This window comes from Magnolia sinica, chromosome 18 (assembly GCF_029962835.1).
Source record: "Magnolia sinica isolate HGM2019 chromosome 18, MsV1, whole genome shotgun sequence".
Taxonomy (NCBI): Eukaryota; Viridiplantae; Streptophyta; class Magnoliopsida; order Magnoliales; family Magnoliaceae; genus Magnolia; species Magnolia sinica.
Genome location: NC_080590.1, coordinates 44,068,848 through 44,085,677, shown reverse-complemented (window position 1 = coordinate 44,085,677; position 16,830 = coordinate 44,068,848). Strand labels below are relative to the sequence as shown.

The 16,830-nt window shown below is 40.8% G+C and overlaps 1 protein-coding gene across 3 annotated transcripts in view; it reads left to right on the top strand.

Moving 5' to 3' along the window:
- Positions 1-8,255: 8,255 nt before the first annotated feature.
- The window catches only part of LOC131233879 (aminopeptidase M1-like), an 84,463-nt gene continuing 75,888 nt past the window's right edge, over positions 8,256-16,830 (top strand). For 2 of the 3 annotated variants that reach the window (XM_058230712.1, XM_058230710.1), the window contains exons 1-2: positions 8,256-8,568; positions 8,686-8,834. In XM_058230712.1, coding sequence (XP_058086695.1) covers positions 8,329-8,568; positions 8,686-8,834 — 389 coding nt within the window. In that variant the 5' untranslated portion in view covers positions 8,256-8,328. Of the gene's footprint in view, positions 8,569-8,685; positions 8,835-16,277; positions 16,425-16,830 lie in introns of those variants that run through there. The other variant, XM_058230713.1, reaches the window with a different exon arrangement.

Here is a 16,830-nt window from a genome sequence, read left to right as displayed (position 1 = left end):
AGGAACTGAGGAGACAAATCGATGGTCTGTTGGAGTCGGGCTTTATACGGCCTAGCGTGTCTCCGTGGGGAGCACCTGTGCTGTTTGTGAAGAAAAAGGATGGATCCCTGCAATTGTGCATTGATTATTGCAGGTTGAACCAAGCGACAATGAAGAACAATTATCCCTTGCCCAGGATAGATGATCTGTTCGATTAGTTGAAGGGGGCACATTATTTCTCGAAGATTGACCTACATCAGGGTATCACCAGTTGCGCGTCAGGTATGAGGACGTGTAGAAGACAGCTTTCAGGACCAGTTTTCGGCATTATGAGTTTCTCGTTATGTCGTTCGGCCTTACGAATGCACCTGTCGTGTTCATGGACCTGATGAATAGGGTGTTTCGGCCGTTTTTGTTCCGATTCGTCATCGTGTTTATAGATGACATTCTAATATACTCTAAGAGTCGAGAAGAACACGAGGAACACCTGTGAGAAGTCTTGGATACTCTGAAGAAGAACCAGTTGTTCGTGCAGTACAAGAAGTGTGACTTCTGGAAAGAGAAAGTCAAGTTCCTGGGACATGTGAAGCCCAAGGAAGGATAGCAGTTGACCTCGCTAAGGTAGCCGCGGTTCAAGACTAGGAGCAGCTCGGTTTGGTTACTGAGGTGAGGAGCTTTCTTGATCTGGCAGGGTATTGCCGTCAATTTATTCGGGACTTCTCCAAGATCGCCAAACCGTTATCCCAGTTGACACGGAAGGATCTGAAGTTCGCCTGGAATAAGAAGGCGGAAGCAACTTTTCAAGAGCTGAAGGACAAGCTAATGTTCGCCCATGTGCTAGTATTGTCAGAGCAAGGGGTTAGGTATACTATATACACTGACGCGTCTCGCGTTGGTCTAGGTTGTGTCCTTATGTAGAAGGACAGGGTGATTGCTTACACTTCGAGGCAGTTGAGGAAACACGGGGAGAACTACCCTACACACGACCTAGAGTTGGCAGTTGTCATCTTTGCACTGAAGCTCTGGAGACATTACCTCTACGGAGAGGAGTTCGAGCTCTTTTGCGACCACAAGAGCCTCAGATACATATTCACTCAGCGGGACCTAAATATGAGGCAGCAGCGATGGATGGAAACCTTGAAGGACTTCAAGTTCGAGGTTTCCTACCATCCGGGTAAGGCTAACCTTGTGGCTGACGGGTTGAGCCGCAAGAAGGCCATACAGTTTGCGGCTCTGCTGATGGTGGCAGAATGGAGTATGGTAGAGTTCATGTGAGACTTCGAACAGAAGCTCACCATGGAGGAGCCGTTTGAGAGTGTCGCGCACGTTCGTATGCGGCCACTTATTGACGATAGGATCATTGAGGCCTAGAAAGATGATGAGCGATTTTCTGAGCTTCGAGAGCAGACTAGCGACGATGAAGACGCCGAGTGGAGAGTTAGTATGGATGGGGGCTTACGTTACCGTGGCCACCTATGTGTCCCAAATCTTCATGACTTAAGACAGGAGGTTCTCGAGGCTGCACATAGTTCGAAATTGGCAATGCATCCTGGCAGTACAAAGATGTACCGTGACATGAAGAGGTCCTACTGGTGGGACAACATGAAGGCCCAGATAGCAGAGTATGTGTCCCGTTGTCTCACATGCCAGCAGGTCAAGGTAGAGCATCGTCGACCTCCTGGATTACTTTAGCCCATGCCCATAGCAGAATGGAAATGGGACTTCATCTCTATGGTTTTCATCTCTCGGCTACCGAAGACGAGGAAGGGTCATGACTCCATTTGGGTGATCGTAGACCGGTTAAAGAAATCAGCTCATTTTCTCCCTATCAGAGTTTCAAACTCCACAGACGAGTTAGCCAGGTTGTACATCAAGGAGATCGTGCGTTTACATGGGGTTCCTCCGGAGATTGTGTCAGACCGAAACACGCGATTCACATCTATCTTCTGGACTCATATCCAGGAAGCAATGGGTGTGAAATTGAAGTTTAATACCGTGTTCCACCCACAGACTGACGGGCAGACGGAACGGGTAAACTAGGTGTTGGAAGATATGCTGCGAGCTTGTGTGCTAGATTTCAAAGACAGTTGGGACGATTGTCTTCCTTATGCAGAGTTCACGTATAATAACAGTTTTCAGGTGAGTATTGGCATGGCTTCCTATGAGGCCTTATATGGACGCCCTTGTCGAGTACCGCATTGCTGGACAAAGGTTAGTGAGAAGAGTCTGATTGGCCCAGAGTTAGTACAGGCGACCTTTGAGAAGATCGACATTATCAAGCGTCAACTTCTGGCAGCAAAGAGTAGGTAGAAGAGATATGCCGATACGAGGCGGCGACAGTTAGAGTTCGAGGTCGAAGACCATGTGTTTTTGAAAGTTTTCCCAATGAAGGGAGTCCTTCGGTTTGGGAAGAAGGGGAAGCTCACGCCGAGATTTATTGGCCCATTCCAGATACTCGATCGAGTGGGTGTGGTGGCATACCGTCTTGCTTTGCGCACACCATTCGTAGGCATGCACAACGTATTTCATGTATCTATGCTAAAGAAATACGTTTCTGATCCTTCCCACATTATCAAGTAGGAGTAGGTGCAGTTGAGTGAGGACACTACTTATGTATTACGACCGATGCGTATTCTAGATAGGAAGGAGCAGGTGTTGCGTACTAAGGTGATTTTACTTGTGAAGGTTCTGTGGACACACCACACTAAAGAAGAGGCTACTTGGGAGACGGAAGCTGAGGTTTGAAAGAACTACCCTCAGATTTTTCAAGGAGTACGAACATGTACTAATTTCAAGGATGAAATTTTTCTTTAAGGGGGGTAGATTGTAACCTCTCAGAAAATTCGTACAAAGACCCGAGTACCACCTCAGGCAGAAATCACTAAGGACCAAATCCTTTAGAAATTAGACGAGAAATGGCTAAGTGTTAAACCAGATTTCTTATGAAATTAGCACTAATCGTGTTAAATAAGATCAGTAAGACTCAAAACTTGTAGAATCATGAATGCTACTTTACCCTGAAATCTAGAATCAATCTCTAAACCCGTTTGCTCTCGGGAGCACCTTGAAACTCCGTATCGGACCTGGACCGCGCGTCGACAGTCCGATTACTGCGAAACCATACGGTTAGGACAGCATTCCTGGACTTGACAACCACATCGAAAATCAAGTCCTAATAGTATCCAGAAACGCACAACTTGAGCTCGGAGCTAAGTGTGTGGGAAACGTGAATATCTTTAGAAAATGAACTGAGACTTAAGTGAATTGAGTTGTTTCGCTTGCAGGCTAAATCTAAGGATTCAAACCGTCAGAATCTGACCCAATTACACCCTCGAATTAGGGGGAATTTCAAACACATGTCAGTGTACTTGTGGCCCTGATCGAGTATCGGTGACCGTTGAACAGAAACAGGTCCGCCACGGTCGACCTGTAAACCCGATCGGACCGAAAACTTAACTCGACATAGATCCAATGTCAGGGAGCTTAAGTCCGACAGCACGCAGAAAAGGGGCCTCCAGAAGTGCTTCGTTGAGCCGAAACAGATGAGTTTTGGCTATAACCTAAGTATACCATGGCCCTAGGGCCATTGAGCTCACGTTTGAGCCTATATAAGTGCCTTAAACCCTCTCTCTTATTCCATACGAATTTAGAAAACCCTAAGAGAGAGAAGAGAGAAAAGAGAAGGAAAGAGAGAGAAAGTGAGAAAGAGAGTCGGCGTTTCTTCCTGGGATTCAATCCCATTACTCCACATGCTTATCCACCACTTCCTGTATCGCTATTCGGGCGATTCCGATCTCCTTTTTAGGTAAGAAAACCTAACCCTAATCTGTTTTAGGGTTTCAAATAGAGTGAAGGATGAATTAGCTAACCTATTTCATAAGTTAGGTTGTCGTTCTGCCGTAGACAACAAATTAAAGAATGAACTGAATTCGTCACGAGTTTACCGGCGAAAGGTGCGGAGTATAAGTGTTTAGGTTATAATTTTCAAGGCTTTCAATGTTAGTTAATGATTTATACCTGACTTGATTGCTATCACATGCTTAGAAACGATGTTTCTCGCACTTTACACATATGTATGAACTATGTTAAATATAGTGAAATCCATGTGTTTGTTGATATGCTGGAATGAATATGGAATTATGATTCGTGCTTGCCATGATTATTGATTGTAAATGCATAATCGTTGTATCGGGCATCTCCTTTGTGAGAGGATTTGCTATAGTATGTGTTTTAATTAAGTTATTACATGTATGTTATATATGTAGTCTAAGTGTTTGATGAAATGCCTGAATGTGAAAATACCTGTTTAAATGCATGTAATGAGGGTGTTGGGATAGGATTCTCAATCACTTTAACTATGGTTACAGTATCTTTTATATAAACCTATCTTACTACTATGTGCGGTATGGATGAAATGTCTATGTATGATACTATGTGTAATATGTGTTTATTAAATTACTTGAGTACGACTTATACCTGATAAATATTACATGCTGTTTTGGATTACCATACGCGAATGCTATCTTTAGAATGTGATTGGGGCTACGACGTAGTCCAAGCAATCGGTAATGGTTTACGATAGGTGGCTTTACTACTTAGCCACGACAGACACACCCGATGAATCCGAGTCGCACGCTGTTAGTCAACAGTGGTTAGGCCACGCGGAGTGCTTACGCCCTCCATGTTGATCGGCTCTACATACGCTCGTACTAGTCGAGCTCATCAAGTAACTTGATTGACCCAATGTATGTTCAACATGTATGGACGCTACTACTTGAACCTAAGGTACCAAACTCACCAGTGGAAATCCCGTTTAACCTTGGTACCTCGATCCGTTAAGACTCATGAGCCGGACATGGTGGTATGGGACATCGTGGTCGAGCTGTCGGCCTATGCTGGGGTGACAAGCATCCCCGTAGTGACCAGTGAGCAACCCAAACTCGTGAGTAGAATATGGTGGTATGGGACACTGTATTCGAGTTGTTGGCCTACGACTAGGTGACGAGCCATTCGTAGTGACCTCGAGCATACTCTGAGACTGCGCTGAGGCAACGAGCCTTTCCGTAGCAACAAGAGTATAAACCAAGCCTATGCTGACGGTGACGAGCCTCTCCGTAGCGACCTGAAAAACTATCTATCGTATGTGGCTACTAGGATTGACGACCCTAGATGGATCAATGTTTGGGTTATGATATAAAGGGAGGTGCCTTGGCTTCCCAATCCTGCTGTATGAAAAGGACTAATAAGAACTCAGTAATCACGCTCATAACATCGCACTCATGTGCCTTTGGCGTTAGTGTTGAGCATAGAGGAAGGAGTGCATGCCGCGACCGTAAGAGGAAGATCGCAGAGGGAGTGCAAGCGAGGGCATGCATCATTAATACATATCATATTTGCATTAACCAGAGTACTTAGGGATGTTTGGTTGTATTGTTTTATCATTACTGTTTGATTAAATTGATAACATGTTAACCTTTGCTCTATAGCTCCACTGAGTTGATCACTCACTACCACGTTCTGGGACGGTGTTGTACACACCAACCAGACTCTGTCTTAGCTGCAGGTGATGGCGATGCTTATGAAGCAGAGCCGGACTATTTCGATGACGAGGAGGAGTTCTCCTATATGCAACTCTCTGGCAGGTCTCTGTAGACCTAGAGTTGTGCTGATGGGGCTACGGGGTTTTGGACTAAATGACATTACACCTTACCATCTTGTATATTTTGAGAATTTACATGTAATTATTGACTTGGTAAAATGATCATACTTTGGAGACCTACGATTACTTACATGTTTTATATACCTATTATAGTCTTCCGCTTGCCTAAATTAATCGTCTTTGGAGTATGATATGTTGTTTTGGCTTAATCTCATTCATGTTTAACGTGCTAATATAGACAACATTTAACCATCATTATCTATGTTGCATAAGTGATGCATTGGAACTCGAGAGTTGGGCTCCTGCTCGACCCTCGATTTTCAGGGCATTACAAACATCCCCATCCTGACTCGGCCTCAGCTCGGAATCCCAGGGCAAAGAAGACCTGATTCGAAGCCCCGCCATTGAGTCGTTAAACATGGATTGCGTCCTGAATCCGAGCCGAGCCTTAGCCCAGACTCATGACTGACTTTGTTTATCTGTCGAACATTCCGAAGGTCTTCCCTCTGAGTTCCGAGGTGGGCGGCGGACCGGCCCTGTCGAGTAGAGTTCTTTCGTTAGACAATAGTGGGGCGGTCTAAAGTCTTTGGTTTGACCTTCACGCCGACTGTTCCGGTCTTAGGTCACTTTGAACCGACCACTAGCCTCGGAGCGGGAGTTCAACTGCAACTGAGCCAGGAATCTTCCTTTCCTTCAATAATATTCATCGTCTCAGATTGACTCTTATGCGTCCGATTGGATTAAAGGGATGTCGGAGGAATTGTAGGGGCCTGAATCTGCCCATAACAATATATATATATATATATATATATATATATGAAAAAAAGTAAAACAAAGCAAAACATAAAATACTCACCGTCGATGCATTTGCCTATGAATTTTGATAAACTAATTAGATGGCACTAGTTAATAAATCAAATGCATAGCTTATAACTACTTGCTTGATGATTGTTCCATTCGTGTATCCTTCATCAAGCCTATTAATCAAGTTCAACTCTTAAGACAGAGCACATAAAAATCAGCTTAATAAAATGCTAATGAGTATGATTATAGCTGTTTTGGAGTAATTTTACATTGTTTTCATTGGTGTATGCCCGTATGAGTTTCCAATCCTACTCATATCCTTTATGCACTGTCCAAAAAATGATGCTTACTTATAGACAAAGTGGATTTTACATATAGAACACAATGGCCCCACAGAGCAACTCTGCATTACAAAGGCGACGTAGGTGATTCCGATCCAAGTCCAATGTTAAGTATCCTTTGGCACCATGTATATGGTTGTATTGGGAGGTAATTGAGTATAAATGTGCCTTTTTTGCATAAGTGGAATCATTGGTAATGAAAAGTTGTGTATCTCCAATTCTCTTTATTAATTTTTATTTATTAATTTTTGTAACTCTCTTTTCAAAAGGCAAGAGAGTCCCACCAATGACAACAGTTGTAGCATGCTAATGATACCCAAAACAATTCAATTATCGGTGGCATGGCTAAAATCACACTAATAAATGATTCAAATTGTCCAAATATTGACAATTTAAGTTAACAGTTTTAAAAAAACATCTTCAAGCTGCTTGTTTTTAATTCTCACATTTGTGGCTCATTTTAGGCTCGGAATTTTTCTTTTTTCGTCAAGGCATATATTTTAATGAACTTATTATAATCATTCCATCAAATATAACTCATGTACACTAATTTGTTAGATTAAATCTTATTTAATTAATCAAATTCAAGTTATATGAATATATTAAAGAATTTCAATGCATTTTAATTACATGCATTTAAACATAGTTTTTCAAAATTTGGATTGTAATGCATTTCAGTATAAACCATCGGACACAACATGACTCCAATGCACTTTAATTTCATGGTATTTGGGTTTTGGATTGCAATTCATTCCAGACAGAAGCTTGGAGGTGACACATAAGCACCCTTACGAGTAATGTTTTAAATATCGACAATATCGGCTGATATATTGCATAATATTTATTATATCCCGCTTGTGTGATATGAAACACATAAGTAGTGGGATATATCCCACATGTTTGATCGGTGACCATTTTTATTTTCGATCATTTTTTTTTTTATAAAGCATGTTAAATCAGTGTCAAATTGTTACAAATTCATAGATTAGAAGCTTCGATTTCGAGATTTAGAGGAGAAAGACCGAGTTGTGGAAAATTAAAAACTTTTCAATTTTTTGCGAATCAATTACAATCTTTGTATCTAAACATAAAATCAAACACGTATATAATCTGATTTAATGATCCTTCTTTTGCCTTTAAATGTATTCTTTATATTTCCACACGTCTTTTTAACATTTATAAATTATATGAATAAACTTTGGATATACATGGATCAATACAGTTAGACAACAAATTAATTAGTACCTCATACAAAGAAAATATATTATGTATACTTGTTTTTGTAATGTTTTGATTCATAAGTGTGCATTGATGTCTTTTTTAACCGTCATCGAAATTTTATTTTCAACATCAGCGGTCCACTACGTGTTACAACTGATATATCTAAAGCGATAAGGGATGCCTATTCATATCCCAAGGGTGTTATGCGTGACGCCGTACTGATATTTAAAGACAGCTTACTGGTGGACTCTTGAAGCACAGGAATTCTAAGTAGAGCATTTTAAAAAGGGCGGAAGCGTAGCCGAAAAGGAAGCAAAACGAGTGATGGCGGGTACGCAGAAGCCCGAGCTGCACGAGTTCAAAGGCCAGCCTCGGCTGCCGAAATTCGTAGTCCCAAAACGTTACGAACTGAAGCTCAGACCCGATCTCTCTGCCTGCAAATTCACCGGCACCGTTGATATCGAAGTCAACGTCACTGCGGAGACCTGCTTCATCGTCCTCAACGCTGCCGATCTCTCCATTTACGATGGATCGGTCTGGTTCAAGACTCGACAATCTGACAAGGCAAGAACTGAAGAGAAAGCTCTTTTTTTTTTTGCTTTCGTTCTTCCTTTCATTCATTTGTTGTGGAGAAAAGAGAGTGATATGATGATGATGATGTATTTTATGCGGATGCCTCAGGAAGTTTATCATCCTTCAGAAGTCATCTTGGTTGAAGAGGATGAGATCTTGGTGCTTGCATTCGATGGATTTCTTCCAGTTGGGGAAGGGATTCTGGGGATTGGATTCTCGGGAACCTTGAACGACCAGATGAAAGGGTTCTACAGAAGGTAATCTACTCTTCCGCTGAAGGTTACAATTGGAATGGGACGGAGAATATTCAATTCCAGCCCATGAGCTAAGGAACTGAGTCCAAGCCCTGCCCGGCCCGGCAGAGGAGCTGAGTATTTGGGCTCCCATGATACACTGGGGAAGCGAAATATATAACTTGTAGGAGTGACTTAGGGGTCGTTTGGATGCCTGTAAAGTCATTAACTTGTAAGCCGATTACAGGTGTAAAGTGTTTACATGTGGTTCTGTTTGGCTTTAAGTTGTAATCTGATTACAGGAAACAATTGTCCGTGTTTCGATAACTTGAAATCTGTTTACAGCCTGTAATTAGGTATTCACTCACAATAGAGCTTGGAGTGGTAAATCCTTTAAAAAGAATCAAACGACATAAATTTTTTATGTTTGATAGATCATTGGGATAAACCCAACTTAATAAAGCATGTGTTCGATTTTTACGGTAAACAAATCATTTGGTGGGCCAGAGAAGTGGGCCCACTAATTCAAACATGGCACTAAGGTTTGATAACATCCCAACGTCTGAGAAGTTTGAACCCTAGCAACAGTAACAAAGAGAGAGGGTTTGTCCTTTTTTTTTTTTTCCTTCTTCTTCATCTTCTTCTTTCATTTTGGGTCCTTGTAGCCGTTGGAAGATGATCCGCAACTCTCGTTGCTTTGAAAATTTTCAAAAATTATAGCCATTGCTTGAAATCCCTTTACCTGTAATATGAAACATGATTTTTTCTCATGTTTTCGATTACAGCTAAAGATTACAGCCTGCAATCTGATTACAGGCAAATATACGCATCCAAACAACCCCTGTAATATGATTACCTGTAAACAGATTCCTACTTACGGACTTTACAGTCATCTAAGACAACCCCTTTGTTTATACAAGGGGTCCTTTGGCAGCATGGATTCGGTGGTAATAGGTTTGAATTGCAAAAAGTTTTTGCATTTGTTTGCCTACGGAATTCAACTGCTTTGAAATCAGTGGGTGAAGGCGTGAATCCAACAATGATAACCATGGAGTCCACATGGGGACATCAGTCAACTTTTGCATGGTGATTTCACTTCAAGAATTAGTGGGCCCAATAGTGATGTTTAGGTGAAATCCACCCTGATCACTAGGTGCATCACCCCATTTTAGCCACAGGGCCCAAAAATAGCCCAATTCTTAATTCAGGTGGGCCATACAAAGGAAAATAGTTGGGAGAGGGATGTCTACCCTTGATTTTTTTCAGCACACACCATGATGATTATATGAAATCCACTCCCAACCTTTAGATACCAAGCTAAAATTTAGTCATTGGGACAAAAAAAAGGTCCATTTGTGATTCAGGTGGGCCACACGAAGGGAAACAATTTGGAGGGTGAGCGTTGCCTGTATACTATTTCCACTTATTTGATCCACTTGAATCACGGACCGGGCTGTTTTTGGGCCATATAGGTAAAATGGGGTGATGCACTTGGTGATCGGGGTGGATTTCACATAAACATCATGGTGGGTCACGTGTGAGAATTTTTTAAGCTTTGGATGTGGTTTACGTCAGTTTGCCTCTACATAAAGAAGATAATTTGCTCAAAGAGAATACCATTTGATCGTGTCTTATTCCACGGGCCTAAGCCTTATTCATAACGAGTGGTTGCAATCTTCAACATAATATATGGAATCTAAAAATAGGATTCCTAGCTAGCCAAGGTCTCCAAAATAGGAAAAAAATTTAAATGAAAAAAAATCTAATAATGCTTATTTCCTAACATAGAATCTATAAAATAAGAAAGCATTGAAGCAAGAGAAATCGAAGATTACTTATTTTTTAACATAGAGATGTGAAAGAAAAGGAAATTATAGATAAACTAAAAAAGGAAAGTCAACCTTTTCTTGTGCACACGTGTGGAGCGTGCAAGTGTGGATGTGGGGCACATAGAGTTTCAGATTGATGCGCTTGAAATCAAATGCCAAGATACATGTGCTATCAGGTTTCGAACGGCCCTTCCACTTGAAAAGAAACTTGTGGTATCTTCCTTTGTGCGTGGAAAGTATTTGATTGTCCAACACATCTTTTAAGGATTTTTTCGAGCTAGCTAGCACCTTGGGTATTTGGATAAATTGTTCTTCCGTGTTCTCATCTCCATGATGTCAAAGATAAATTGTATGACTTCCACATTAAAAATGGGGTTGATCTTCATTTCGGGTGGAAGCTCGATCAGATATGCATTATCACCTAGCTTCTTCAAAATATGATGGTGACCTACCTTTATAGAGTGGAGTTTTGTGTAATAGACTACTGGAAACCTCTTTGGTTTTAGCTGCACCATGACCCTATCTCCTTCTTGAACTTGTGCAAAACATCATCGAACATCTGCATGCCCTTTGTAATTTCATAGCCAACGGTGATCTTTCTCCTGACTTCCTCATGCATCTCCTTAATACGTCGTGCAAAAGCTTCGGCGTCGTCGCAATAGGAAGTGAGACTAAATCGATAGGCTGTAGAAGTCGCATACCCATCGCGATTTCCAAAGGAGAGTCCTATGGTATGATTCATAGAGCTGTTATAAGCAAACTCAGCTTGTGGTTAACACGATGTCCCATAAACTGATGTGACCGCCAACTAGACATCGAAGTAGATTCCCAAGACTATGGTTGGGGACTTCATTTTGCCCATATGTTTGTGGATGGTATCATGGTAAGCACTTGAGAACTTTAATTTAGTTCCCATCTTAGACCACAAGGTGTGCCAGAAGTAGCTCATAAACTACAATTGTTTTGGGAACACCATGTAGATGAACCACTTCTTTAAAGAAAACATTGGTGATGTGTAGGGTGTTTGATGTCTTCTTACAAGAAATGAAATGGGTCATCTTAGAGAACCTGTTAACTACAATGTAAGTAGAGTCATAGCGATGTTGAGTCTTAGGCAATCTCAGAACAAATCCATGTTGATGTCTTTTCATGTAGCATCTAGCACAAGCAGTGGAGTGTAAAGATCAATATTCTTTTTGTTACCTTTGCTTAGTTGGCATGCTTGACATTGGGGAAGAATGATTTTGACATATTTCTTCAAACTCGACCAACAGAAATGGTCCTCAATCATGGCTATTGTTTTGTCAATACCAAAATGACTACTGAGGCCACTTGAATGAAGCTCTCGTATAACAAGTTCTTGGAAGGAACTTTTGGGAAGACAACCTCATATCATAGAATAAGTACCCATCATGCAAACTATCGTGGGTACTCGGTGCTTGAGCTGATAGTGAGTGTTAAAAATGCCTTCCCAAAATTATTATTAGCCGCATAGCCTCTTTTCAGTTCCTTGAACTCAACAATGAAGATTGATAAGGTAGACAATATATGTGATTTTTTTATTAAGGGCGTCTGCTACCCTATTTTCTATGTCGGCCCGATGTTTTATGTTGAATGTGAACTCTTGAATATAAGCACTCCACTTAGCGTACCTTGTACTCAACTTTTTCTGGAATTCAAATAACATAACACCTTGTAATCAAAGTAGGGCACGAACTCCCAATGAATGAAGTAATGATGCCAATATTTCAAAGCTTATACAATTGCGTAAAATTCCACATCGTATGTAAAATACTTCATGCATGCCTTATTGATTTTTTCGCTGAAGAATGCCATCGGAAGTCCATCTTGGTTGAAGATACCTCTTACACCTATGTGGGATGTATCACAGGCAACTTTGAACACCCTTTCAAAATCAGGAAGCCTAAAAACTGGAGCTTTCATCATTTTTTGCTTGATTTCTTGAAATACCTTTGTTGTTGCTTTGGTCCACTCAAATGGAATGACCCTTATACATTCAGTAATGGGCGCTAGACAAAACTAAAGTTCCAAATAAAACTTTGATTTTGATAAAACATCACTAGCTTTACCTTAACAAAAAGTCTCTAGCTTATGAAAACTATGAACCTTGTGAATGTTCGTGGGAGCAGGCCAATCGGCAATGACCCTTATCTTTTCAGAATCAGCCGTCATGCCTTCTGCCGAAATGACAAACCCCAAAGAGATCATTTTGGAACTCATGAAGGTACACCTTCATAAAATTGATGTAGAGTTTCTTGTGGCTTAATAATCTCATGACCTAGCAAGGATGGACTAAATGATCTTCTCATGAATGGCTATAGTTGAGGATGTCATCGAAGTACAAGGTGATAAACTTGCCTATGAATTGCTCTAGAATTTGCGTTAACATAGACTAGCTACTCATACAATCCATCATTTGTCTGAAGAGTGGTTTCCTACTTATCTCCAAGACGAAATCTTATTTGGTGGTACTCGCTTCGTAAATCGATCTTCGAAAAGATTGTTGCATCCGCCATCATGTCCAACATGTCATTTAGGGTGGAATGGGAAAATGATACTTTACTGTTATCTTGTTGATGGCATGGCTGTTAACATACATCCCCCATTTGCCATCCTTCTTTAGTGTCAACAACATCGACATGGCACACTAGTTGAGGCTATCATGAATGAAACCCTTGGCTACCAATACTTCCACTTGTTGATGAAGCTCTGCATGCCTTTTGAGTTCCTTGGGTATGCTGGAAGATTTAGTAATGTTCTCCAGGTACCAAATCAATTGTGTACTGAATATTTTGCATAGGTGGAAGCTCGCTCGACAGTTCATCAAGGAACAATTCTTGAAATTGGAACAGAATGTCTTGAATCTCAGGTGGTTGGATAGCAACATCACCAGTTGGATTGGTCTTGCATCATACCAGAGCATACATGATTCCTCCTTCCCAACTTTCCTCTACGAATTAGGCCATACTCAACACTGGAAGTTGGCTTTGCCACTTCGGGTTTGTCATCCTTCATAAGGTTGAGACTTGAGAGTAATTGGCTTTTCTTTGTGTATAAACATGTATGTGTTCTTATGACCCTTGTGAGTCACATCCTTACCATAAATCCCCGGGTGCTGTAATAATGTGTGATCTTCATTGGAATGATGTCACATCAAATTCTTCGTAACGACCTAGTGAGAAGTTTACTCAGTGCCACTTGGTCACGGGGATGAACGTGTCATTTCCTCATGCAATCTTGTGTTGCTTGAGATGCTAGTGAGGTTTCAGCTTCAACTTGTCTCCAATGATTTGCAAGGCCACATTCATATTGCTTCCTCCGTCAATAATAACACTGACAACTTTTTCATTGCACGATATTAGTGTATAAAAGATGTTGGTTCTCAACCAGTCTTCTTGGGCCTCCTTTTTTGGTATTGTTAGAATCCTCTTGACCACCAACGATAACTTATTTTTTTGTTAAAGCTATCTAGGCCTTCCATGGGTTCCTGGTCGTCATCTTCTGGATTGCTTTCATGTTCACCTTCCACTTGATCTACAATGAAGTTTTCTTTGTACCATTCAATCTCGTCCCTCATAAAATTATAGATTGCGAGAGTGACACTGTCGCGTATGACCACCATGCTTGAAGCGTTTGTCGACCTCCCCTGAGTTGCCATAATAGACTTTTCCTTTCTATCACAGCTTTGGGAAAGAGGATTAGAGGTAGAGTTTTGGCCATTTTTGTAATCCTGAGAAAAATTATCGTGAGATGCGATTGTTTTTAGACATGCTGTGGAGCCACTAACAGTAGGATGGGTGGATGCATATCCCCCGACTTGAGGGCTATTGCGTCTTACACCAACTTTCTCTCCCGCACTTTTCGGGCCATCTGATACATTTCGTTAAGGCTATTAATTTGAATGATCACCATTTCTCTTTGAATATCGAACTATTTTTCATTGCAATAAATCACCACTTGTTGCCTTCCGGTGTTTGTTAGGCAGCATTAAATAACTAAGTCATAATAATGTTGTATGTATTCCTCCATAGTCAAATTGTCTAGCCAAAGCGTGAGGAGCTCCTAAAAAGAAGTTGTCTCATAATTCAACGATAAAAACCTTTCCTTCAATCTCACCTTCATTTCCTCCCAATTGCTTACAAGAGGAAAGCTACATTGCTGCAGGTCTTTTTCGACATCATACCACTAGTCTTGAGTTGCTCCCTTGAGTTTCACGACAACAACACGTAGCTTGACTGCATGTTCCATTTCTTATTAGCGAAAATATCGCTCCATTGACTTTAGCTTAACCAATCATTTAACATCTTGGATCCAAATTATCATTAATCTAGAATCTCAATCTTAACATGCTTAGTGGGATCCGCAGTGCGAACATTCTGCCCTCCTTCGAGATAATTTGGATAGTTTCATTTGAGGTTGTTCATTCCTCTTGTTCCTGGTTGCGCATAACGATGTTGTTGGATCCCTTAATCAGGTTCATATTCTTCTTTGTGGAAATCACTATTTTGGCCAAAATGCCTTGAGTCATCATTCCCCAATACAAGACTCCCTTAAGGCCATCCATAGATGTTAGATGGTTTGGATTGATTCCCTTTCTTGCTTCTTCAAGAATAGTAACCTGTCCTTCTAGGGTATCTACTCTGGCCTTAAAACGAGTGCCAATATCGTCTAACTGTTTCGTGATCAAATTAACCACTTGTTGCACGGTCAATATAGTCCCATCCTGAAGTTCCTTAGCCGTCTCATGACTGCAAGTCATCCCTCTTCTAGTTCTTATATGACAATGGGTTTATGCAGAATACATGAGAAGGGTGGGTTTGGGGTATTATTATTATTATTATTATTAATTTTTTTTTTTTTTTTTTGGGGGGGGGATGCCTTGGCTGGTTTAAGGAATTGAAGGTAGGTTTGGAATAAATATTGGGACAAAAATTGTGGAAAGAAAATGGGGAAGTAAAAAGAAAAGTTAGAAAAAGTCCTAGTAGCAAAACTTGTGCCAATTTAATGCAACTAGATTAAGGAAGTAACTAATTGCGATAGTATTTAATGTACTAGATTAAAGTTTGAAACACAAAAGAGAAAAGAATGTAATGACTGCGAGCAAGCTTGTCAATCCTCTAGTCTTATACTAGAGATTGTTGGAATATTAAGTTAGTAGGGTCATTTATGTAAATATGATATTAGTGGGCTTATTAAAGGAAAAAACCCTATATATATTGAATAAGATAATAGAGAGATCCCACGTTCTCTTTTTCTCCAAACCCCCTCTCTCACATTTTTCTCCCATCTCTCTCACATTCCTCTTCTTTGGTTCTTTCATTCTTCATGGTATCAGAGCCTTGATCAATCCAACCTATGGAAGACCAACATACATCAGATTCTCCTCGTCAAGGCATCCAATCTAGTTAAAAAGGGGAAGTTCTACACAGAAATCGAGGGAGCCACGTGCCAACATTAGCTGACGTAACAATCTATCATTTGTACCTATCGGTTTTCTCCAAAATCTCTACCACATGGTGTAGAATCATGTAATTGGATTTATGATTATTTTTCTGGAATTTTTTGAAGAAGATCAATATTTTTTAATGGATTTTATAGTATTTTTCAGAAAAATGCCAAAATCGGACCATTTTTCAGCTCTCTCGAATGTGTGGTTTTTGATCCACCAAACCAATTGCATATGGGCCGTTTTTTACTACCCTACATAGAGGAGTCAGTTTCGTGGAGTTTCGAACAGCGTGGAAGCATTTTTGGGCCAAAATGGGTGAGCGACTGCACCCATTGGGGTTTTTGAGGTCCAATGCATACACTGACTGCATAGTGTATATTCCTGCATTCTTTATGTTGATTTATCTCCATCTACTGTTGTTCTCTGTATTCTTTCTCCTTGTTTCTCCTTTTTTGTTTGTATTTATGGATTCCTTGTCTCTCGGACTGGCCTCGATGAACCACTTTCAATTACTTCTACGAAATTTAATGGAAGTAACTTTCTTCTTTGGTCTCGGGCTGTTCGGATGTATATTGTTGGCCAGGAGAAGCTTGGGTATCTTACTGGCACGACAAAACATCCTTCATCCTCAGCGGACACATGGGATTCCTCCAATGCCATTGTTATGGGCTGGTTACTCAATTCACTAGAACCCAGTATTGCTTCTGGACATTTCTTTTAT